General features: G+C 52.9%; 1 protein-coding gene across 1 annotated transcript in view; it reads left to right on the top strand.

The window, feature by feature from the left end:
* The first annotated feature begins 5,560 nt into the window (after window positions 1-5,560).
* ANGPT4 (angiopoietin 4) overlaps window positions 5,561-25,793 on the top strand; it is a 41,641-nt gene continuing 21,408 nt past the window's right edge. The window contains exon 1 of the mRNA XM_084646140.1: window positions 5,561-6,108. Coding sequence (XP_084502266.1) covers window positions 5,794-6,108 — 315 coding nt within the window. The 5' untranslated portion in view covers window positions 5,561-5,793. The remainder of the gene's footprint in view (window positions 6,109-25,793) is intronic.

Raw genomic sequence — 25,793 nt, 5'->3', positions numbered from 1 at the left:
GTGACACCCACCCAGCTGGGCTGGCCAGCAGAGGCTGAGAGCAGGAATAAAGGGGAAGATACAGCATAATGCACAGAGGGCAGCAAACCCCACGAAACTGCAGTCTGCAAGAAGGAACCGCTGTGCTAAGCATCTTGGAGGGTGTGAGGGCCAGGGTAGGGGGTGGTGCGAATCCGGGATTTCATCTCCCTCTCTGCAGGATCTGCTCGTCTGCTCAGCAGAGTAAGGCAGGGACAGGGAGGCAAGGGATCGCTTCAGCGCGGCACCCTTTGCACAGGGATGGTGAGCTCCAAGCCCTTCGTGGGGGGCAGTGGGTAAGCCCTGGAGCTGAACCAAACCCTAGAGCTGGAAATCCTTCAGCTTGGGAGAAATTGCCACCAGGATGTGAACTTTGTGGCTAGAGTGAGCTGAACTGGACCCCTGCACCCCAGACACCCCTGAGTGAGACTCGGGGAGCTGTGATCCGAACGCAGATCCACATGTCATAGCTAGGCCCCACGCCCACCCCTGGCTCTGCAACGAGCCAAACCAAAACCCTGGCTCTGAGCTTCCCAGGACTTTGGGGAAATTCACGTCTGGATCTAGATCCAAACTTTGCAGCTGGGGCCTGTCTCTAGGCAGCAGAGGGGAGGAAGAGATTGCTCCACATGGGTTAGTGGGCGGAAGAGGGGCAGAGGCGACACACCGCCTGCCCCCCACCCAGCAATGGCACTGGTGAAGGGTTACATCCCAGCTGCAAAGCCAGTAAAGGAGGGATGAGTCTAGCTGCTCCCAGCGCAGGGGAGGTCAAGTGTTTGCAATTCAAATATTTGTGTTTGCATTTTCGGTGGGCTTTTCTAGTGCCCCAGAGAGCAAGGGCTGGGGTCTGAGTAACATGAAATCCAGTCCCCCCAGTACAGAGCAGCTGCCAGACGGTGCAATTGCTGCAAGGAGCCCAGATCTCGCCATGTGGATCCGTCCGTGGCTCCCAGAGCCAAAAAGACAACAGGGAGCCGAAAGCCGAGCCACAGAGGCCTAGCAGAGTCTGTAGGAGGCAGAGCCCCGTTCATGGGCTGGCGGGCAGGCTGCAGCCACCTGGAATGATCCCTTGCACCTTTCAGTGCACTGGGCTTTCTGTGGCTGGAGAGCTCTGGGCAGGGATAGCGAGAGGCTGGGAATGGGCGGCCGGGGATGGGTCACTTGGTGACTATCTGTTCTGTTCATTCCCTCTGGGGCACCTGGCACTGGCCACTGACGGGAGACAGGACACTGGGCTAGATGGAGCTTTGGTCTGACCCAGTCTGGCCATCATGGGCGGCACGTGAAGCACTGGCTGGGGGAGGCTAGCCCCCAGCCCCGCCACTTCCACGCTCCCCGGAACCCAGAGTCACCCCACCGCAGCTGCCACCCCACCCCGGGCTGGCTAGTGCCCACAGCCGCCACAGCCCCGGGAAGGTGGGCAGGGTGGCCCCAGTCCCTGGAGCCCAGGAGCACTGCCTGGGGGTGCAGGTGGAGGGTGGGGGGGGGACTGGGGCTGGAGTGTGAGCGGGGCCACACCTGCCTGTTTGGGGAGGCACAGCCTCCCCGAGCCTCCCTTACCTGCCCCCCACGATGGCCGTTCTTATCTTATGATCTGAGCCAGGGGGCTGGGGCGGGAGCGTGAGATGACTGCTCCCCAAGGCAGACTGGGGTCCCCGCTACACAAACACCATCAGACGACAGCTCAGCTCATTCTCCTGCCGGACACAGAGAGCCTGGCCTGCTCGAAGTGCCACTGTGAAGACATCTCCCATTAGCAGAGGTCTGGGTCTGATGGCAGCAGGGAGGGGCCAAATCCACCCTCATATGCTCAGCGAGAAAGGAGGCGAGCGCTGACCTGGTGAACAAAGGGACTTTACGCCACTTGGGCTACTGTTTCTGCCCGCCATGACCATCCCTGGGCAAGGGCGGCTGGGCATACGGGGCACTCTGCCAGTCACCTCAGGCCTGGGCCCTCTACGGCATGGCTCATTAGTCTTCTACAAGGCATGGGCCAATCTCTCCCCTGGTGTAAATGGGCACAAATCCACTCACATCGCTGACGCGGCTTCTTCTTACAGCCCGGCTGGCTCTGGCCCACGGTTTGTGATTGCTCTGACCCACTGCAATGCGGCAGAGTTGCACCAAGGCGGGTGTATTTAATACCCAGGCAGAGTCTTGTGCCCTCCTGGCCAGGGGGCTCAGGAAATACGGCCATTGTTGTTTGACAAGCAGGGTGGGGATGAACGCAGCAGTGGTGCGGGGCAGGTGGGAGGGAGCAGTGAGCCAAGCAGCAGCACGTAACGAGGCACAGACCTGTCCCGGCGTAGCACGGAGGAGATTGTGGCAGACGGCGGCACAGACGGCTCTTGTCAGAGATCTGGGGTTGTGTCCCCCCTTCTCTGGCCTGGTGCTATAGCTAATTACCAGGGAGCATCAACGCCAGGGCCCCCCTCTCCTGCCCATCGGATAGTGCCCGTTAGGTGTCCTGGGTAATTTTCCCAGCAGTAATGCAAACAGTGTGTTAACGAGAGGAATTTGGGCCCCCTGCCCTGCCACCCCATGTTTGTTTAAGGAGTGGTTTGAAAAGCCATCAGGGGAGAAATGGACCTTGGAGAGGAGAGGAGGGGAGGGGGCGCGGGTGGGGGCAAAGGGAGGTATGATCAAAAGCTAGTGGGAAAGACACGTCGGGGAGCCAGGGAACCGGAGGGCGGCGTTCCTCAAAGCAAGCTAGGAGACTGCCCGTGTGGGCCTAGGTGCAAAGGAGAAGCCCTCATGACCTGGACCGAGGATCCCTGCAGGGGGCACTGCCAGCCCTGGACAGGGCGTCTCACTCTGGCTCTGTCTACACTGCAGTCAGGAGGTTTGAGTGCAGGTCGGGTAGACACAAGCTTTGATTGAGTGTGTACTCAGGGTCCCGGGCGGGTCTGGCCCCTGCCGCCACTCCTAGAGAGAGCAAAGCCAGCTCTGAACTGCCTGAACTGCAATCACGCCTGCTGACTGCAGCATAGATGGACCCTCTCTCTCTGGCAAGACCAGCTGCCCAAAAGAGCTTACAATCTGCAAAGACATGACAAAGGAAGGGTTGCTATCCCCATTTCACAGACAGGGAATTGAGGCCCACAGAGCTTGCAGCAGGATTACCAGGCATTTAGGACTGTGAGCTAAGAGAAGGGCTGATGCATCCCCTGCAAATGCCCGGTATCGCTACAAATGGATCTGACTATGGGCAGAACCTGCTTTAGGGGCGGGAGAACAGAGCCCTTGTTGCCAATTTCCACGGATGGCAAATCAAGATTGGGGGGAGGGTGCGGAAATTTCCAGACTGCCGCTCGGAAGAGGGAGGGCGTGTGCCCTGGGCAGCAAACACCAGAATACCTAGGCCTAGTGCTGACAGTGGGCATTTAGTACAAGACCAAGCACACAGGCTGGAGTGGTTGGGACAAGAATTTAGCAACATAAGAACGGCCATACTGGGTTGGACCAAAGGTCCATCTAGCCCAGTATCCTGTCTTCTGACAGTGGCCAGTGCCAGGTGCCCCAGAGGGAATGAACAGAACAGGTAAATATCAAGTGATTCATCCCCTGTCGCTCATTTCCAGCTTCTGGCAAACAGAGACTAGGGACACCATCCCTGTCCATCCTGGCTAATAGCCATTGATGGACCTATCCTCCATGAACTTATCTAGCTCTTTTTTGAACTCTGTTATAGTCTTGGCCTTCACAACATCCTCTGGCAAGGAGTTCCACAGGTTGACTGTGTGTTATGTGAAAAAATACTTCCTTTTGTTTGTTTTAAACCTGCTGCCTATTAATTTCATTTGGTGACCCCTAGTTCTTGTGTTATGAGAAGGAGTAAATAACACTTCCTTATTAACTTTCTCTACACCGGTCATGATTTTATAGACCTCTATCATATTCCCCCTTAGTCATCTCTTTTCCAAGCTGAAAAGTCTCATTCTTATTAATCTCTCCTCATATGGAAGCCGTTCCATACCCCTAATCATTTTGTTGCCCTGTTCTGAACCTTTTCCAATTCCAATTTATCTTTTTTGAGATGGGGAGACCACATCTGCACGCAGTATTCAAGGTGTGGGCGTACCATGGATTTATAAAGAGGCAATATGATATTTTCTGTCTTATTATCAATCCCTTTCTTAATGATTCCCAACATTCTGTTCACTTTTTTGACTGCCGCTGCACATTGAGTGGATGTTTCAGAGAAACCTCCTTCCCCAGCCACCAAGCCAGCTCCTCGCTCCCAACTGAGATAAAGCAGGAATCCTTCTAAAAATCCTGGATTGCAAAGTGCTCTCAAAGTCCCCAAAGCAAAAGGAGACAAACAATACCAAACAGAGGGATCAAGCTGCAGCGTCAGTGCTGGGAAACCAGCTGGCAGAAGAACTGGGTCACTCTAGATATGGTCCTAGGAGAAGTCCTGGGCCCCCTGAATCCAGGGCCATGTGGGGGCAGGGCAAAGGCGCAGTTTGCCTCGTCCCCCCACATTTGAGAGGGCCCCACACCGAGTGGTGTTGTGACCTGCTGCAGGGGGTTGCGGAACCACCCAGGTTTGGCCTGGCTGCCCCTCCATGATGGATCAAACCTGTGTGACCCTGTGCCCCAGGCCGTGATACTCAGAGCAGGGACAGGACCCCCACTGCAGGGTGAGTCCAGGGCGGGCTCCCTCTGTCCCCCGGGACATCCCCTCAGAGGTATTTTTTTTCTGAAAAGGGGCTCAGGTCCACGTTTTGCACCAGGCTCCCAAAATACACGGCCCCGCCTGGATCGCAGGGCTGAACATCCTGGGTTCTCTTGCTCGTGCCAGAGGGACAAGCTGCTCCTTTCTCATTGGTTCCTCCAGGACAGGAGTTTTGCTTCTAAAGAGGATTTGGCAGCCCCAGGGATGACCCGAACGACATCTCTAAGGGACCCTAAATCACTCCTAAAGTGCCCTCGCTGGAGTTCGTGTTCCTCTAAGCTCTAGGACGAGCTTTGGCTGGGATGTATTCCCGGCGGATTTTCCTTGCAGCGGAGTCAGTCAAATACAGGCCCCAGCCCCTCAGATATTATAAATAGAAACGGGCAGGGAAATATATTTGCCTCCATGTCACTTCCCTGCACCCTGCAGGGTCACAGCTGGTGCTGATCAGGGAGGGACAGACTGGGAAATGTGGCTGTGCTGGGACCATGGGGGAGAATCTAAAGCAGGGGCCGGCAGGGGAGGTTTGGGGCTGGAGCTGAGCAGAGACCTCATCCCTGCCTGCAGGATGGGAGAGTTTCTCTTCCCATTTCTCGCTGGGGTCACTCCACGGGTCCTTGGAGGAGCAGGCAGATAGCCAGGGTCCAGGCAGAGGGGAAAGGGGGGAGGCAGCCCAGGAGAGGGACAGAGGCAGGGTGTGGGTGGGTGGGTATGTGTGTGTGTGTGAACATTTATGATTACACGTGAAACTTGAGCTCCCTGCAGTGGGCTAGGAAAGAAAAAAGACAGAAGTATTGTTCTTAAACACTTTTTTTTCCCGCAAGAGGGCCAGGGCTGCTGCATAGCCAGGAGAATGATAAAAGGGTTGGGAGAGCTGGGGCTGCTTGGAGGGGCGAGGACAGAGGAAGTGCCAAAATTACATGATTTAGACTTCGTTTAAAGAGCCCAATAACTTGTCCTGTGCAAACAGTGGCTTGAAAACTGCAGCCTGGAGCACAATGTCCCCTCCCCCTCGGCAGCTTTCGGCTAGGAACAGGGAGTGTGGGGTCTAGCTGGGGTGGTGTGTGGAGCGGCTGGAGCAGAGGTCTCAGAGCACCATGCACGGTGTAAATCTCAAGCTGGTGGCCTTTGCCTGCATGACGGTGGCTTTCTGGGCGGACGGTGGCCAGTGGAGGGCGACAGGTGGCGGGAGCAGGCGGCGATCCCACCGGGTCCAGCACGGGCAGTGCAGTTACACCTTCGTCCTGCCCGAGGCCGATCCGCAGCCCTGCCCACCCACGAGGGCGACCCTCCGGGCCAACACGCTGCAGGGGGACTCGCCCGCCGCCACGCTGCAGACCCACAACTGGTCCGCACAGCGCGTGCAGCAGCTGGAGAGGGTCCTGGAGAACACCACGCAGTGGCTGCTGAAGGTAAGGGGCGCATCTGGCTGCGGGAGTGGAGGGGCCACAGTGGGGAGAAGGTTCTCATCACCACTGCCATGCCCCTTGTCTCATTACCCTCAGGGCAGGCACCCTGATGCTCCGGTGATGCGCACGGAGTGGAATGATGAATGGAGGGATGATGGGCAGGGGGAGTTCCTACTGCACTGGACGACTCAGTGGGCCCAGGTTTGGGTCCAACTTCCAAGACCTTTAATGATCTGGCTCCCAAGCACCTTCCTGAGCTTCTGCCCCTGTGAATTCTATCCCATCCCCTGAACCTCGGCGGGATAGGTCTGTCATGGCCAGGAAGGGACCTGCTCCTGTCAATGCCTGGGTACCGCCAGAGCTATGGGATAGCTCCTTGACTGACCCAGAGTTAGCTCCTTTCAAGGCAGATTGGAAACACTGGGCTGAATTCTGCACTGGCTTATGCCCCCTGCCATCCTACTGGCCAGGTTCATCTCTTGTGCAACTTCACGGAGCGTAGTGGGCTCTCACAGGGGAGAACTCTGGTCAGAATCGGGCCCCCTTGATTCCAGAAGGCTTGTTTAGTACTTTAGTACTTGTTTAATGTTTCATCTTGATGTTAACTGGTGCTGTATGCTCACATGATTTCAGTCACTTGTGGCCCTGCCATACATTCATCGTACCCTCGGCTCACCTATTGATTTCATGCAGGATCTGGCACTGATTCTCTCTGGTTTACTGTAAAACACCTGGGGAAATTCTGGCAGAGCGAGGGACGGGGGCTGGGTCAGACCTCTAGAACGTCTCATTTTTTAAACGTAAGGTTTTGCAAAACTTTTTGGAGCTCCGTGAAGCTTTGCACATCATTTGCTTTTTGTGGGAACAGCCATTGCAATAAATGTGTGTCTAGCCCAACAGATGCTTGTGCCAGGCAAACAATAAAGGCTGTGATTGTCAAAGCCACCTAGTCAACGTGGACACCAAATTCCCACTAACATTCCTGGCCATGAGGCAGCCATATCCCCAAAGAGGCATTGCAAACCACAGCCAAAGGGTTGTGCTTGACAGTCCCTCCTGCCCAGGGAATGACATCGACCTGTCCAGAACCCGTGTTTTGCCAGAGATGAGTGAAACTAGAACCTCCAGAGGCTGGAGCTCTTTCCAGATCTCTAGCACCCACAGGGTTTGGAGTGGGGTCAGAATTTGGTAGAACGAGATCTTTTTCCCCACCCTCCAACTCTTAGCTCAGAGGAGTGATAAACCTGGTTCTGCAGTTCCAGGGGATGAAGTGCTCCTGGTCTCAGGTTAGGGCTTCCCCTCTTCACACTGTTGTCACTCAGGCCAGGGGACCTCACCACTCCAATTAGTCCAGACAGCCACTGGGGGGTGAGCTGAAAGCCTGTCGCAAAGTGGAAACTGGAGCAGCGTGACTGAAGACAGGCAGGATGGGAAATGCTCCCACGCTGGCATGGACACTGCAAGCGCAGCTGTGTGTGGTGTGGGTGTATTGGGCTCTGGGGAAAGCACAAGAGAAGGCAACATGAGTAAGGCTAAACTGGAGGCTTTGTCCTCTGCCCGGAGGGGCAGGGGGCTTCCTGTCCCCATAGCCCTGCTGCCGTACTCACAAGCAGGCAGGGGAAAGAAGAGACTGAGTGCGGGCGTGTCCATGGAGACACACGCCCGCCTCATGATGATGGGACACTTCATGAACACTCCTCTCTGTGCCCTGGGTGCCAGCTGGGAGCACAAGCCACACGGCAGCCACACAGCCGTCCTGCTCGGCACTGTGCGTCTCTGCGTGCAGCACTTCACACCTGCTCTGTGCCGGATCAGCCCCTGGGTGTGTCACTGCACATCAGAGAAGAGCTGCATGCCATGAGATCCCTCAAACCCTCCTGCCCATTCAGAGCAGTACAGGATCTCCAGAGTCCGATGGACAGCAGCCTGGACACTTTAGAGGGGCCTGAACCAAAACTCCAGATCTCAGCTTCAATGGGGAGGATATCTGAAAACAGAACTGGATCCAAATGGCCCCAAAACTTTATATTGGGCCAAACCCAAACCCGAGGCCTAAAACAGAAAACTTCTGGGTGTTTGGGATCTGGCTCCAGAGGAGAGCTCTGTGGTGAGAGCCTCTATCGACCCATTACTGCTTAACCCCGCAGGTGAAGTGAGGGGGCTGAAGGCTGTACTTAGGGTATGATTCTAAAGCTCAGTGTGGATGGCCAGATAGCTGGAATCCCAGAGCAAAAGCTAAGCCTGGAACAAGATCCTCCACGGTTAGCAAAGAAGAGCTCTGAGACACCCTCACACCAGAAAGCAGACTCTGGTTTCCTCCTCCTTCCACTCAAGTCAATCGCAAAGCTCGCGTTGATCTCCATGGGACCAGGATTAGCCCTGGCACGCAACAAAATCTGTCCACAGGAACCTTGCTGCAGTTGCATGTTGACTCTGACCCTCAGGGTGGGAGGATCCACTCTCGGAATAGCATATGAGAATGCCGTGAAATCCACATACCTTGTCACGTGGGAATGCTGCCTGGGAAATGGGCAGAGGTTCAAGATGCTCACTTGTTTCATGCCCTTTCCCCAGCTGCCAGACAGTGATGGTTCTCTTGACTCTGTCAGGACTTGGCTTATCTGACCAGAGCTGTCAGCAGAGTCTCCAAAGCGGCGAACCCAGCTCTGAGTCACTGCAGCCCTTCCTATGGCTGAGACAGGCCACAGCATAGCGCCAGGTTCCAGAGCTGATCCTGGCAATTACAGGTCAGTGAACCAAGCTCCAGCCCCAGACAAACTGTTTGAAACGATAGTAAAGAATAAAATTATCAGACGCAAAGATAAACATAATATGTTGGGGCTGAGTTAACGTGGCTTTTGTAGAGAGAAATCACGCCTCACCAATCTATTAGAATTCTTTGGGAAGTCAACAAGCATGTGGACAAGGGTGATCCTGCAGATATAATATACGTGGACTTTCAGAAAGCCTTTGACAAGGTCCGTCACCAAAGGCTCTTAGTAAGCAGACGTGGGATAAGAGGGAAGGTCCTCGCATGGATCAGTAACTGGTTACAAGATAGGAAACAAAGGGTAGGAATAAATATCATTTTTCACAATGGAGAAAAGTAAATAGCAGGGTCCCCCCAGCATCTGTAGTGGGACCTGTGCTGTTCAACATATTCATAAATTATCTGAAAAAAGGAGTGAACAGTGAGGTGGCAAAATTTACAGATACAAAATTACTTAAGATAGTTAAGTCCAAAGTTGACTGCAAAGAGTTACAAAGGGATCTCACTAAACTGGGGGACAAAATGATAGATGAAATTCAGTGTTGACAAAAGTACTCCACATTGGAACACATAATCCCAATGATACATCCAAAATGATGGGGTTTAAATTAGCTGTTACCACTCAAGAAAGAGATCTTGGAGTCCTCATGGATAGTTCTCTGAAAACATCTTCTCAATGTGCAGTGGCAGTCAAAATGCTAACAGGATGTTTGGAACCATTAGGAAAGGGATAGACAAGAAGACAGAAAATATCACAATGCCATTATATAAATCCATGCTATGCTCACATCTTGAATACTGTGCATAGTTCTGGTCACCTTATCTTAAAAAAGATATATTAGAATTGGAAAAGGCGCAGAGAAGGGCAACTAAAATGATTAGGGGTATGGAACAGCTTCCATACAAGGAAAGATTAAAAACACTGGGACTGTTCAGAGAACAGATGACTAAGGGGGGATATGACAGAAATCTATAAAATCATGACTGGTGTGAAGAAAGTGAATAGGCCAGTGATATTTATCCTTCCCATAACACAAGAACCAGGGTCACTCGATGAAATTAATAGGCAGCAAGTTTAAAACAAACCTAAGGAAGTGTTTCTTCACACAATGCACAGACAACCTGCGGAAATTTTCCCAGGTGTAAGTGGGGGAATAGTCCCGCTATTGTGGGAAACTTTCCTGACTTCTGCACTACCCCGGTGAAGTGGGCTAGTGAAAGATCTGAGACCTCGCTCCCACTTCCTTTACCCAGTGGCCTCCCTGCCCTTGAGGACTCCCCTTCCACTCTCCTGTCTGGCAGAGTCCTCGTAACCCCAACAAGGCTGGGCCCAGGATTCCTGGGGGGCTCGACCCCCAACCCTGCTGTGGTCACCTAGGACAGGGGCTAGGGTGTCCCCACTCCGGGGTACTCTCTCTGCACTGGGCACTTCTCTGACCCACTGACCATTACATACAAGTTAAAGCAAATGCAACTTATTTAATCAACAATTAATTTTAAAAAGAATAAGGAAAAACGGGAAAGGTTAAAGGAAACACATCACCCTGCTCTGCGGCAGGGAACATCACAAACTGTGTCTCTGGAACGTCAGGGAGTTCACAGTCTGCTCCTTGTAAGTCCCAGGCCCCTTCTCCGGCCCTGGCTGTGCTGCAGGGATGCTGTGGGTTGGACACTTGCTCTGGTGGTGGCCACACGCTCTCAGGCTCTAAGTGCCAGGACCCTTTTCGCAGTGCTGCCACCGCCCTGTCGGGGTTACGATCCAAGCCTGGCCTGCAGAGCCCCTTGGCGGAGGCGTCTCCCTGTGCGGGGCCCACTGCCCAGGGTCCCCCTCGTCCTCCCCCGCTGCTCACCGCACCCAGCTCCGGACTGCTCCTGCCCCAGCCCCACCACTCGGTCTCAGCACCGCCGCTGCTCGGCCTCCAGCTCCCTGGGCTGCTTCTTTGGCCCCTCTGGCTCTGGTTGCTGCAGCTCTGCTCCCAGGACAGGTCTGCTCTGCAGGCTGCTTCTGTGACTCTGCTCCCAGCCCTGACCTGCTTCCTGGGCTGCTTCTTTGGCCCCTCTGGCTCTGGTTGCTGCAGCTCTGCTCCCAGGACAGGTCTGCTCTGCAGGCTGCTTCTGTGACTCTGCTCCCAGCCCTGACCTGCTTCCTGGGCTGCTTCTTTGGCCCCTCTGGCTCTGGTTGCTGCAGCTCTGCTCCCAGGACAGGTCTGCTCTGCCGGCTGCTTCTGTGACTCTGCTCCCAGCCCTGACCTGCTTCCTGGGCTGCTTCTTTGGCCCCTCCGGCTCTGGTTGCTGCAGCTCTCCTCCCAGGACAGGTCTGCTCTGCAGGCTGCTTCTGTGACTCTGCTCCCAGCCCTGACCTGCTTCCTGGGCTGCTTTTCTGGCCCCTCTGGCTTTGGTTGCAGGGCAAGTCTGCTCTCTCTGGGCTGTGCCTCTGGCTTTGGGGCTGCAGCTCCGCTCCCAGGACAGGACCTGCTCTCTCTGGATCTGGCTCAGCTCTGCTCCCCGGCTCAGCTCTGCTCCCCAGCTCAGCTTGCACCCCTGCTTTCTCCTTAGCTCGGCCCCACTCTGTCTGACCAAGGCAAATCCAGCTCACACAAAGGAAGGGACCTCCCTGGCCTCCTGACTCCCTGATTAGCCTGCCTGCCCTGTTATTCAGGCTGACCTGGAGCACTGACCCCCTCTCCCCATTGTTCCTGGGGACTATCAGTCTCAGGGTCCTGATTTCCCATTGACCCTTCCCCTTTTAGTACTGGGAGCTAGCCAACTAAAACACCCCACTGAATGTTAGTAAGGGGGCAACAGTCCCCTTATACAGGGGATCTAGTGAAGGCCAAAGTATAACTGGGTTCAAAAAAGAATTAGATATGTTCATGGAGGATAGATCCACCAGTGGTTATTAGACAAGATGGACAGGGATGCAGCCCCATGCTCTGGATATCCTTAAGCTTCCAACAGACAGAAGCTGGGACTGGCTGACAGGGGCTGGATCACCTGATGATTACCCTGTTGTGTTCATTCCCTCTGAAGCACCTGGCACTGGCCACTCTCAGAGAGCTGGATGGACCATTGGTCTGACCCAGTGTGCCCATTCTGATGTCACTGATGAGATCTCAGCAGCGGGGATGAAGCCGCAGCCCCGCTAGCAGAGTGCCCCCCTGCCCCAAGAGGTTCCCAGGCCCTAGGGCTATGTCTGCAGGCACTAAAATACCTGTGGCTGACCCCTGTCAGCTGACTCGAGCCTGAAGGTCATCCAGGGTCCGCCCCTAACTCCAGGCCCAGACTGGGCAATTTCAGAAGGGACGGGTGACTACACTCCACCTGCAAAGCCCCACCCCAGCTAGGCATTAGCCCATGTCTGGAAATGAGGCTTAAATCACTGTGAAAAGCAGGCCCTCTCGGAGCCCAGGTAGCAATCTGTGCCACCTCCCAAGAACAGAAGACAAGATTCCATGCAGCACCCGGTGCAGACGAACCCACCGTGCGCACACTCTGCTCCCACTTACCTCCTGGGCAGCACCCATGGGAACGAGGCCCACTGCAGCCGCTCTCACTCCCAAACAGTGGCAGCGTCCAGGGGAAAATCACAGACGGATGCCCTTGTCCACATGTGCTGACCTAACCCAAGCCCTCCAGAAGCAGGAAGGAATGAGCAGGAGGCAGAGGGAGAGGGCAAGGCCGATGTACCCCCCCTCCCCACAGCTAGGGATGGGCCTGCACCAACCCCCCCCGAGATCTGGACACCCTCATACTCTGGCTGGGGCATGAGAATCCAGCCTCGGATCCATCCACACCTGAGTTTCAAGCCTGGTTCCTATCATGGATCAAACCAAAATCTCTGCTCCAGGCGCCTGGGGAGGGGGTGAAATCTGTGCGTGAATCTGAATTTTGCAGCTTGGGCCCCAGAGAGACCTGAAAGTGGGTGACAGGAAAGAGCAGCCCAGCAAAGAAGAGACTTTGCCTTTCAGCGGTTTCTCCAAAGTTCCATCTGACCCCACATCTGCCAGCAGTGCAAACAGCTGCCTGCGTCAGACCCAAAAATAGATCTGTCCCTTCTTGGCCCCGGGGCGAGGGACAGGGTCTCTAAACAGCTGTAAATATTGAGCTGCAGCAAGGGAACAGCGAACAAGGTGGGGGATCTTCTGGTGAGAAAAGGAAGAGGGGACCGAGGCCGTCTCTGCATCCCTGCTTGGAGGAGGGCTCCAGATCCTTTCTCCAGCCAAATCTGAAATGACTGGCTGGAGTGCTCCAGTCAGGTTCAATAAAAATACCTGCACATCCTCTGCACTTGCCTCTGCCAGACTGCACAGTCAGAGGGAAATTTCTGCTTCCACACAACATGCCCGGAGCTTTGATCTTCTAACACTTTAAGGCCGTTCACAAAATTCACTTGTTTTCCTCCCCATGTCTTAAAACCAGAGTTCCCAACCTTCCCTCCCACCCCTATTGCAGTGAGCCAACTAAACAGCACACGTGGCCCTTCATTCCAGAAGGTTGGAAAGTTATTAATAATTTTTCTGGGAAAAAAAAAGAGTTTCCTCTGAAAGCCTTGTGCCCCATGTGGTCTATGTCTTTATGTGAGTTGCCGAATTGGGGAGCATCCTTTCAAGATGTGGCGCATTTATTTTCTTATTTTCCTGGAAGACGTTCCCCATGCCGTTAGCCAGCCCAGACAAAACTACTGGGTGGATTCTAAGAACCCGGGGCAGAGAAAATACTCCACAGTGTTAAACCAAAAAATAATATGTACTCTCAATGGAACAATTCCTTTGCTTCGCATTTGTTTGAGCTGCACAGTTTGGACCTGGGTCTGACATTTCCCAGCACTAGTGGGCGCGTGGACGTAAGATTTTGATTCAGGCTTGGCACTCGTAGCTGAGGGTGCATATGGTGCTACTCCCTAGGAATTTCTCCCTGGTGCAATTGATTTGGAATTCTGGAACCAGCTGATGAAGGGACTGGTGATCATTCAGCAGGGTGAGGTGCACTGCTGTCCCTGAAGCACTGTGCCTTGGACAGTTGGAGCCAGACGGTCCAATATTAGGTGCATGTTAGGTGATCATCTCTTGGAAAAACGTAGGTGGATAACTAGGTATCAGCGCCTCAGCACTTCCAAAAAGAAAAGGAGGACTAGTGGCACCTTAGAGACTAACCAATTTATTTGAGCATGAGCTTTCGTGAGCTACAGCTCACTTCATCGGATGCATTCAGTGGAAAATACAGTGGGGAGATTTATATACACCCAGACCATGAAAAAATGGGTGTTATCCTACACATTGTAAGGAGAGTGATCACTTAAGATGAAAGAAAAGGAGGACTTGTGGCACCTTAGAGACTAACCAATTTATTAGAGCATAAGCTTTCGTGAGCTACAGCTCACTTCCTCAGATGCATATCGTGGAAACTGCAGCAGACTTAAGATGAGCTATTACCAGCAGGAGAGCGGGCGGGGGGAGGGGGTTCGGGGGGGGGGGGGTAGAAAACCTTTTGTAGTGATAATCAAGGTGGGCCATTTCCAGCAGTTAACAGGAATGTTGGAGGAGCAGTGGGGGGTGGGAAAAATAAACATGGGGAAATAGTTTTACTTTGTGTAATGACACATCCATTCCCAGGCTCTATTCAAGCCTAAGTTAATTGTATCCAGTTTGCAAATTAATTCCAATTCAGCAGTCTCTCGTTGGAATTTGTTTTTGAAGTCTTTTTGTTTTAATATTGCGACCTTTAGGTCTGAGATCGAGTAACCAGAGAGATTGAAGTGTTCTCCGACTGGTTTATGAATGTTATAATTTTTGACATCTGATTTGTGTCCATTTATTCTTTTACGTAGAGACTGTCCAGCACTTCCAGTATTCCCTAGGTATTCTTTAGATTTAGTATCTATGTAAATGAGGGAGGCGTTAGCCCTGTTTACATGCTACTGTCATCTCGAAGGCACATGAAAACCTCTGGAGAACAACCCTACAATGGGAGCCATTAGGAATTCTACATTTACTCCTGTGCAGGGATCACAGTATTGGGACCGTGTGTTCTGGTCTATGCCCAATGCAGGAAGAGACCTGGGGTGATGAGTGTTGAGATTTCAATAGCACCCACCCATGGCAGGTGCCAGGCAGAGGGGGCTTTTACTAAACCTCCTTCTAATCACCTGTGAAATTCCTTCAGGCTTCCAAAGGCAGGAGATTTTAGACAAATGAGATGTTAGAATGGAAATATGTGGGACTATCGACATGTAGCACCCACAGCCAGACACACCCCGATGCAGGAGGCCTGGCCTTTGAAAAAAACCGGGGCAGTGTACACGCAAGACACAGAGTTTGGAGCTTTGAAAAATACTTGGATTCTCAGCTGGGCCGGTTCCTTGTACCAAGGGGTGCAGCAGCAGGCCCGGTGAGACTTTTCACAACAGTCAAAGCCTGCGGCTTTGCCATCAATTCTTCCCCACATGCTCTTGTGCCGCTCGCCGAGCAGTGGCGTTCCGCCTGGCCCCAGAGGTGCCTGCATTTCAGTGCCGAAAGGACTTCACACACACACACACACACCCCATATGTGTATGCTTGGAAGCATTGGAGGGATCCCTGAGCAGAGACGGCAGTAGGTGAATAGAGGTATCATCGGTTTGGCCTTTCTCCAGCTCTTTCCAGCCCTGCATTTGAAAGCCCTTTTCCTATCGCTTAACCAATCCTCCCAGCACCCCAAGGCTGAAGAAGCCTGAGTCAGACAGAGGTTAAGCAACTTGCTCAGGACCATGGAGTGCAGCTGAAGTAGGGATGGAACCCAGAGTCCTGGATCCCAGTCCCCAGCTCTGACTGCTGCACTCTAATTTGGGCGTCCTAACATGATGCCACACGCAGGGAAATTAGGAAGCACTGTTTCTGAAAGTTGTGTTATTAAAAGGCTTTTTCAGACTTTTCCTTCCCCCCAGCAGGCCACCCTGCGCATGGTCAGAGGCTCTTGGGGCACAGAACGTCCTGGCACACGACTAGCTTGCAAGGGATCTTGGTAAGGAGCAGAGACTGGCCTCTTTCTTTCCCATTACATTGGAGCCACATGGTGTTTACCCATTGCCAGTGAGGTGAGACAGCTGACACTGTCGGGAGCTGTTATTCCCACAGCCGCATCTTTGCTGCAGGCAAAGCTCATTCTAAAGTACTCCAGCAAGATCGTGTCGGGTTCTTGGGGGACATAGTTCTTACCGAGATCCTGGTTTCCAGGTGCCACGTCTCCCGCTGTCTTTTGGCTAAACCTTCCCTCCCAGAGCAGGAAGTGATGCCGCGACCTATTGAGTGAGAAGTGGCACCACTGGACCTGGACAACAAGCCCTATAGATGCCCCAGCATATTCCCAGCCGTGGCTTGTCTCTAAATTTCCAGCCTTGCCTGAAAGTTTCCCATTGATCAGAGACAGAGGGGCCCTTAGCACGTGGGTAGCTCCGCTCAAGCTGCGGCACCGAGGATGCTGACATGCCCTGCGATAGGTTATCACGCTGCTTCGATACTCAGGACACAGCTGCTTTGTGAGCATGGCCCAGCTTCTGTGTCGTCACGCTGTTCTTCTGTCATCACAAGCCAAGTGTCACCTCTGACTCCTGGCTTTAGGCTGGGCCAAACCAAACTCCCGGGCTTGGAGGCATCCCAGAGGTTGGGATGTGGGTCCCACAGCTGTAGTTTGAACTGAGCTATTCTGAACTGAAGGGGTCTGTGAACTGATTCTCCCCCTCCTCTACCCCGCACCGCCATGCTGCTGCAGACTTGTTCAGAGCCATCCTTGGAAGGGTACCCACCGTCCTACCTGGGAATTGAAATCCCCTCTTCCTCTGGAGAGATGTAGGCAGGCACACTTCTTGCCCCTTGTTTCTAGCCCTACTCTTCGTGTATCCACACAGCGGCAGCTGGCATGGCCACATCGAAAGCCTTACTGACACACATGGGTACAATGGATACATACCATTGTCCAAGTATCCTTTAGGACGTGTGTCACTGGATGTCCCAACCACTCCCCTCCACCTCACAGGGGTTTCTGCACGCTGGGGAGTGTGAGACACCCTGCAACTCCCGGTCCTCCAGTTGGAGTCATGTCTCTGTGCCCGGCCACGGGTGGCTGCCTGCTCTCCTCATGTGCCTGACCGCGCCTGAAAAGATCAGTCAGGCCTCCTCCCAGCAGAGCTAAAACTAAAGGGCTAGAACCTCCTCTCCAGCCGAGGAGAGCTCAGGACCGCTGGGGCTTGGGGGCGGGGGCCAGTGCAGCTGGAATGTGGCCCGTGAGCAGGGCCAAAATATTAGCCTTGGTGAAGATTCCCAGCGGGGGGAGCGGGGGGCAGTGCAGCTGCACATCTGGGCAGCTCTTGGGCAGCAGGGAAGCACCTCATCTGGGACCCCCGATGCAACAGGTGGTAGGATGAGCGTGTGGGGTCTAGCCCTTGTATTTTAAGGTGTGCTGGTGGGGGGGGCAGCAACCCAACCTCCCCCCCTTCCTTGAGACGTTAGCTGCTGGATCAGAGGCTGCCCAGCCCCGTGCGAGGAGGGAGCCGAGCTTGCAGTGAATGCGCTCTGTGCCCCAGTATCCCATGGGCAGATAAGACGACTGTCTTTGTGTGGCCTTTGGGGCAGGGGTTCTCCCCCATTACGCGGCTGCGGGGCGTCTAGCACAGAGAGACTTGATCTTAGCTGGGGTCTCAGGCTGCTCGTGTTATGCTAAGAACTGCTAATAATAGCGGGGGGAGGGGAAGTGCCTGCAGATCTCCATGACCTCCCAAGTCGCTTTGCAGAAATGGCCCAGCGGCGGAGGGGAGGGTGGCAGGGCCTTAGAGAGGAACTCCAAAGGCCGGTGCCCGTATAACCTCGTCCCACAGCACAGCAATTCCCAGAAAGGGATTGGTTTGGGGTTGTTGTTTTTTCCCCCCTCTAATTTAACTGGAACCTGTTTTGATTGGATTCAAGGCCTGAATAAACAAACTGCGGGTAAAAGGCGGCACTGGGTTTATGAAAGAATTGAAAACAAAACACGCACTGCATCTGCCAGTAAGCCAGAAAGTTCAAGGCACGCTTTGGCTCGTAGGCCCCTTCGGCTGTTGTCATGCAGGTTCAGGTCTCAGGAGGGGGGATCTGGCATTCTGCGCCTACAGCGTGCGTGCAAAGGCACTAGTGACGGACACCCTTAGCGTGAATGAGGGGGTGCCCAAAGCACGAGATTCAAGGCACATTCAGCTGTGCACGGCATGGGAAGAAGGGCCACTTTCTTTCTTTATTGTTTTTTACAGTGTGTAGGAATAGAGTTGTGTTCTTTTAAATAGCGTGTGAACCCTCTGGTGGCGCTCACTGTGTTCTGCGGGCCAAAGACCTACTGGAGCAGCAGAGTGTCTATGCAGTTGTGTGTTGTGTGTATTTAGTAAACACAGTTATTTGGACCCCTTGCGGTACCTTTGTGGTGTTATTGTGTAAAAAGCAAAAGATACAACATTTTCTAAAGGCAAAGTGAGATTTCAGAGCTCTTTGTATTTTAAGTGGCGATTCTCAAAAGCTTTTGGCATGCAGGTGCACAAGGCATACACATGACCTAACCTGCACATGCCCAGTTACGGTGACTGTATGCCCCAACTGGGGAGCTGCACGTGAAAATACACCCAACTAAACGTGTGTGTGCAACTTCCCGATTGTGCGCACAAGTACAACAGTCGCACGCAGGGGGACCAAGGGTGAGATTTTCAAAACCGACTAAGAGTTTCAGCCATACAGCTCCCATCGCCATTAATGGGTTTTGTGTGACTCCGGTCAGCCTTGCAGATCTCAGCCTAGGCATGCAAGCGTGTGCCTCACGTTTTGAGCAGGGTTTTCAAAAATAAATGTCCAGAGTTAGGCTCCTCCATCCATACTGAGGCCTGTGGTGCTATGGGGCGTGCTCAGCACCCTGGCAAATCAGGGCACCTGCCTAGATGCCTAAGTAAGGACCCAGCAGCCAAATATTTTTGATAATGTTTCTTGGCCTTTTTACAGAGATGCCTAAGTGCCGCCATGTGACCACCTCTGGGGTGGAGATTGCCAGCCAGCACACAGCACCACAGCATAGAAAGAGGCCATTTTGGTGAAGGACACTGGGGCAAACCTCAGCTCTTACAAAGAGTGCCCCAGGGGATCTTCAGGATCTCCGTTTTCAAGAGAAAAAAACAGCACCTGCCCTGGAAGGATAAAGGGCTGAGTCTGCCCTAGTTTAAACATAACCTTGACTTTGGTCCATCTATGCTGGAAGCACTCAGACTCCTGGGGAACTAAGCAGACCTAGAAATGAGCTAGCTGATAAACAGGGCTCTAATCGGGGTGTCACCTGCCCTTTGACCCTTGACTGCATTGCAATTTACTGAGAACCTCATTCTGCTGGGTGCCCTTCGCAGAGCCCTAGAGCGCAGAGATACTGTTCCTGCCTGAATCGCCTGAAACTGGGCTGCACAATGCACCTGATTAGCGCGGGCACTTCTTGCAACCTCTGAAAGGTGTCATGTCCCATGGCTGCTGCTAATGGAGGGAGAAAGGGATGGTGCAGGCGCCCACGATAAGGGGAAATAGGAAGAGAAAAGAACAGGTGAGAGGAGGAGGTGCTGGGAATGAAAGGGTGGCTGAGAGAAAGCCGGTCCCCCTTCCTCTCTTCCACTGCTGGATTTACCTTCTCCCTTGTTCTCTCTTTTGAATTAAACTCCAGATCCCTATAGAGTCCCTAGAGGCAGACACTGTCTCCTCATTAGGGCCCCTGCCTCCTTCTTCTTAGGCATCTAGCTACAGCATCCTTCTCCTCCAAGGTTAACTTCACCGGGTCCCGGCCCAGCTCTGAGAGCCCCAGGAATGCTTGACATCACCAGGAATAACACAACACTGCCCTCTCAATGGTGCTGGACGTGCTGGGTTTGTTATTCTTGCTTTATCTGCAGTTGGAGCAGCTGGGCCTTCCTTCCCATCTGACTATTTTCAGCGCGGGAGAAATTAATTTTAGTTCAAACAAAAACATGTAGTGGAGGGATTGGGGCTAGGAGCAGGGCGTGCACCCCAGCAGGAGGCTGAGTGATTAATGGCTATTGGGGCACTGCAGAGAGAGGGAGAAAAGCCTGCAGCTTGCCCAGTTCCTGCACAGCGTCCATCAGCCAGAGAGAAGCAGGAAGGGGACTCGGCCAGAAGGAGCTCTCAGGTCCCTAAGTAGCTTTAGTGGGAGAGTGCTGGGCTCCGGGGCCAGCAGCAGGGTGCTCAGAGCAGGCCTCGAGGCTGCTAGACCTGGGGCGTGACACTGAACCGAGGCCCGAAGTGACTCAGAACAACACTCCGAAGCAAAGCTCCCAGCCCAGAGCCATGTCCTGGCTGTTGGGTGTCCTCTACTGGCCAGTGGAGGGCTGTCTCATCCCCTCAGCAGACCCCGTCGAGCGATGGCCAGAGGCACAGGGCTGCTTCCCGCACCACCGCTGAGCTGGCTAGGCCTGGAGGAGCCGCACTGGGCCTGGCTCAGCTGGGAGCCACACTTTGCTTATCTTCCCATTTCCTCCCCTTCTGGGAACAGCACATGGGAACCGCTCCCATCCTTGTCACCACTTGCTGCGTCTGTCAGCTGGTGGCCAAACACTGGAGCAGATGTAACCAATTAGCGGTGTCCCCCGCATCTGGTGGCTGGACTTGTGTGAGCATACTGGGTCATACCACGGTGGGGATTCGAACCGGGATCCTTGAAGCCTGGGGGTTAAAGCCGGGTCTGCTGCCCAGAGTGGGCAGGAGCTCCCAGGCATGCTGCACGGAAGAAGTAGCAGAACGTGCACAGGTGCTGGGCCCAGGCCCATCTGGTGTCTTCACAGAAGGGACTTGGCACCAGGATCTATTTCCAGCTGCTTTGTAGAGGACCAAGAGAAACAGCCACCGTGTAAGGGTAATTTAAGTGGAACAAAGATAGGAATTCCTACAGCTAGTCCTTGCCCTGCCCTGCCCTATGGGACACACACCGATGGTCCTATGGAGCTTTTTGCCCTCTGTGCACCACTCCAGCTCAGCCCTGCCAGGGGTATTGAATGAGCCTCTCTGCCTCTTCCATTTCTCTCCTAGAAACAGGATCAATTTAGTGCACAAGGAAAGGAAGGGGTGGGGGGGGGGCAGTCTATTTTAATAATCAAGAGGCCAAGGATTCCCAGCACCTCCTTCCCTCTTCCTACCCCAGCTCTGTTCATCAGTGCACCCCCACCCCGCCCCACACTTGTACTGTGGCCAGTCCCGGGTTCAGACTCAGGGTCCAAGCTACAGCACTGGATGCTCTTCCCTACACTCCCTGTCCCCACTAGCTCACAGTTAGGCCTTTTGTACTGGGCTCCTTACTGCCAATACAGCACGAATGTCATTCCACCCTGGAAGAGGGGAAGCATCCTGCTCCTCTGGGGTGCAGTCACTTAGCTGTACAAAATGACCAAGCACATTTCAGCAAAGGACATGGAAGCATTTGCAGAGGCACAAGCCACAACATCTCAGCCTAGTTTGTTGCTTCAAGGCAAGTGAAAGACAAACCACTCCAGGTTCTCCACTCGGGCAACAGGCTGGAGAATGGGGCCCAAGAGCTGCCAAGCAAGGGAACTCACTCAGCACCATCCTGTCCCATCTTTGCAGCTTTTGTGCATTTCCAGTTCGGCCATGCCCTGTCTCTGACCCTGCAGCTGTCTCAGCCCTTTCAGCTCCGCTGAATCCTGGTGGAGAACTTTGTTGTCCCGCATTCCCTCTTGGCCTTCCCTGCTTGTTGTCTGGTTTCTTGGCTGGCCAGCAGCAATTCTCTCTGAGGTTCTGAATCTTGGCAGAGCTTGTGCTTGGACTCCAAAGTCTGCCTTGACTGCAGCCCAACCCTCAAGCCTAAGGACAGATTCTGGTGTCCTGTACGCTCAGGGACTTGGGAAGGAGTTACTCCTGATTTACACAAGAAGGGCTGGTGGAACCAGTAGCTCGAGTTCAGCAACCGCGGCACCAATCCGAGCTCTAAAAAGAGTAAACAACAACTTCTAGGTACCGCTCCCTAGTGCACACGCAGCAACCTGCTAGCACGAAACTAACTCTGAGTCCCACTTTCTCGTGGTGGGGAGTGTTTCGTTCAGCGACGTGTACCCAGCTCCCGTAACTCTTTGGGTGCTATAGGCACAACTTCTGAAGTATCCATCTAAATTGTAATCTGGAAAATTAAGCACCAAGCAGAGTCATAAGAACATAAAACCATAAGAGCTGCCATACTGGGGCAGACCAATTGTCCACCTCGCCCAGTAGACCAGTGCCAAATGTATTGGAGGGAATGAACAGACCAGGACAATTTCAAGTGATCTAGCCCCTGTTGTCCAGTCCCAGCTTCTAGCGTTTGGAGGTTTAGGGACACCCAGAGCATGGGGTTGCATCCCTGACCATCTTGGATAATAGCTATTGATGGACCTACCTTCCATGAACCTAATTCATAGAATTGATAAAGTAATAATCATGATAATCAAAAGCCAGTTTTCTCTAACTTCCCCTTCCACTCTCCACCTGCCAAGCACCCATCTTTGTTCCCCTTCCAGTCCCCACCTGCAAGACCACTTCCTCTGTGAAGCCTTCCTGGGCTGGATGACACCTCCCTCCTCCCCCCACTCCCTTCTCTCTGTGTTGTTTGCCTTGCACATAAACCCTGCAGTATCGTAATGCTCAGACCTGCCGTCTGATGGTCTTTGCACTTCGCTCCATCCTTTGGCTTTTCTAACTCATTGTGATCAGTGTGTTTCATTGTTATATCGTGGCAGTTGCGTGCTGATTTTTACCCTGGGTTGGGTAAAAACAGCCTGGATCTGGGCCCGTTGTATCATTCCCTTTGCCCACCACACTTGGTATTGTAACAGAGGCAGCTAAGCCATTAAGCTTGTCTGGGATGCTACTTCCCTTTCCAATCTAGACCGTTTGCTGCACAAGTTGTTTCCTTCCACCCAGGTCAGTTCCCTTACACCTTTTGCTCTACTCTTTCACCGGGTGCATGATGTTCTAGAATCTGCTTGAGATCCTACATTCATAACCTTGGTTTGTGACATCAAAATTATTCTGACTATAATCAGCTGTGATGACCTCACTTGGGAAGGATCAATAGGAGCAGATGACCTAAGACACAAAGATCCTGTTGTCATGCACCTGAGACTCTTGGATTAATTCACTATTTTTCCTTTTTCTTATCTGCTCCTTTCTCCATCACTGCTGGTCCCTTGGTCACTAATCTTGCCTGTGACCCTTCTCACATGCAGAGGGAAAGCAGTTTGACATGACAACACATGAGCCATCTGTGGTGGGTTACGGGAAGGAAAGGAGCCCTTTGCAGGAAAGTGGAAATTTCTATAAAAGATTCTCTTACACGGAATCTATAGAAAGTGAAGGAAATATTCCCTCTGCACCAGGAACCATGCCTCATGGAGCACTGGGAACAGAAGAGCTGCCATTACTCATATGAGAGCAGCTTGCTGAAAGTAGACAGACGCTGCGCCATATGAGACTTCTCTGCAATCTTCAGCTGGTGCCCACTCACCTCACCCAGCTTTGATTGGCAATGACACGGCGCATTAACTCACCGCAGCCCAAACAAAGTCAGACTGGAGCAAGAGAAGAGAAGAGAAGAGAAGAGAAGAGAAGAGAAGAGAACGCTCTGATGCAGTCAGAGGGTTAGACTACATGACTAGATGACCCTTGTATAGTAGAACACAAACTCCATTGGGCTAGTTTTGGGGGGGGGTTCAGATAGGCTTTCCCAGTTGGTGGGATTTATGCACACTGGCTAAGTCCACATTTGGACAGAGATGCATTATAATCTGCTCTTGCAATTTGACTGTTCCACTAGCAGTAAGGAGCGTAGAGACCACGGATTGCTTCTTATCCTAGAGTGGAGAGTCATAGAAATGTAGGTTTCAGAGACGCAGCTGTGTATATTTCCCCATGTTAAGTATCCTCACACCTTCTTGTCAACTGTCCAAATGGGCCATCTTGATTATCACGACAAAAGTTTTCTTCTCCTGCTGATAATAGCTCATCTTAACTAATTAGCCTCTCACAGTTTGTATGGCAACTTCCACCTTCTCTGTATGTATATATAGATCTTCTTACTGTATGTTCCATTCTATGCATCCGATGAAGTGGGCTGTAGCCCACGAGAGCTTATGGTCTAATAAATTCGTTAGTCTCTAAGGTGCCACAAGTCCTCCTGTTCTTTTTATACCAATGTAGGCAACCAACCAGTCATGGACAATACACACACGCATCGTCTGGCCTCTTCCAAGACCAGCAGAACTGGAACAAGGCCAGATCTAGCTCCTCTGACACTGAATTGCACCTTCCCCCACCAGTAATTCCTTTGAAATGAATTCCTGTCCACTGCCTTGCTTCTTAAGCGGTTACACAGGTGGCAGGCAGCATTATGGGGAAGGGTTCGTGTCTCCTACTTACCCAACAGTATCTTGGTGAGAATTTCCTGCTGCCCAGCTCAGCACAAACAGTGCCTGACATCCAGGCAAAGCATAGTATTTTTGGCTCGAATGGACAAAGCCTCCAGGGTGGTTCTGATAACACGGTCCTACACTTTTGCACTCTCCCTGGCTTCTCTGCAGCCAGCTGTAAATCAGTGAGAGGCTCTGAAATTCTGATGCAGCTGATCCTCTCCGGCTCTGGTGCCTTGGGAAATGCCCGGTGGTGCTCAGGGGCAGATCTCTCTCAGGCAGGAATTACACTACGTCTCTTTCAGGCAGGAATTACACTGCCCAGGAGAGCCACCTATGTCAGGTTCCAGGTTCATGCTGAGGAAATCCTGAGAAGCCCCCAGCTTTGTCCCTCTGTTCCACATTCTTGCTCGTTTTTCTGCTTCCAAGAGTGACTGCTTTACAAAAATCCCACTGGTCGTTTGGTTACTGGGGGCACCACGGTGAGGGTGGCACCATGTCTGTGCCGGGGTTTGCCAGGATTGATTTAGCATTATTGACAGACTAGGCAGAGAGTTCTGACCTGCCACTGAGGTGCTTACTTAACACCATCTCGCCGGCAGACCTCAGCCCTGAGCTAAAGGGCCCAGCTCCTCCCAGTGAGGGAGAGGAATCGGTGTAAAATCCTGAGCTTTGGTGCATGGACCCGCCAGTTTGCCCCAGCGGCTTTCAAAGGCAGGGATCTTAGCCTGCAAGGGTAGGATGGAAATTCACTCTCCAGGTTCAGTTTCTCTACTGTCTTCTCACCTCTGGCATGTGCATGAAAGAGCCTTTTAATGCATCGCAATATGGAGTTCCTGAATATCCTGAATACCCACCCATACCCCCTGCAGCAGACACACAGCAGTGAAGTGGGTGCCGACAGGAACATTTTGCTTCTGTGATTTTACTCGAGATTTCTTTGCACAGGAAAACCTGCAGCGGAGCAAGAGCTGAATGAGACTGAGTCAAGTCTCATACTGTGTTAGCCGGTTATGGCTACAGCTGCCTGCTTAGAACAAGGAGTTGTTTCCATCCTCTGCGAAAACATCTGAGCTGGTTCTGCAGTTTGACATGCAGACCTGGAGTGGTGGCATACACCCATTTCTGGTTCCCCAGCTCCTCCCTGGAGCGAAGCGTCAAACTGTGCCCAGGGTCAGAGTTTATCCCTGTGGGCTATTGGCCCTTCACTGAGTAGGTATTCCCCAGATTCCTGAAATAGACACCAGCCAGTACGTGTGCTGTCCTCTCCCCCAAAATCGCACCGGGGCAGAAGCCAAGTGTCTCCCCCAACTCCCCACTCTGAAATCGGCCATTGTTTCTGCCTCACTGGCTTTTTCCATGTGGACTTATTGTGCTTCAGCTAAGAGAACTGTTTATTTAAAACCCCAAACCAAAAACTCCCTTGCTCTGTGAAGCAACAAGATTAATGATGTGGTTGAAGGGACTGTCTCCAGAAATCATTCAGCT

This window comes from Lepidochelys olivacea, assembly GCF_965140295.1.
Source record: "Lepidochelys olivacea isolate rLepOli2 genome assembly, chromosome: 13".
NCBI lineage: Eukaryota > Metazoa > Chordata > Testudines > Cheloniidae > Lepidochelys > Lepidochelys olivacea.
Note: the sequence above shows the minus strand (reverse complement) of the source record. Positions and strands in the feature narration are given on the sequence as shown.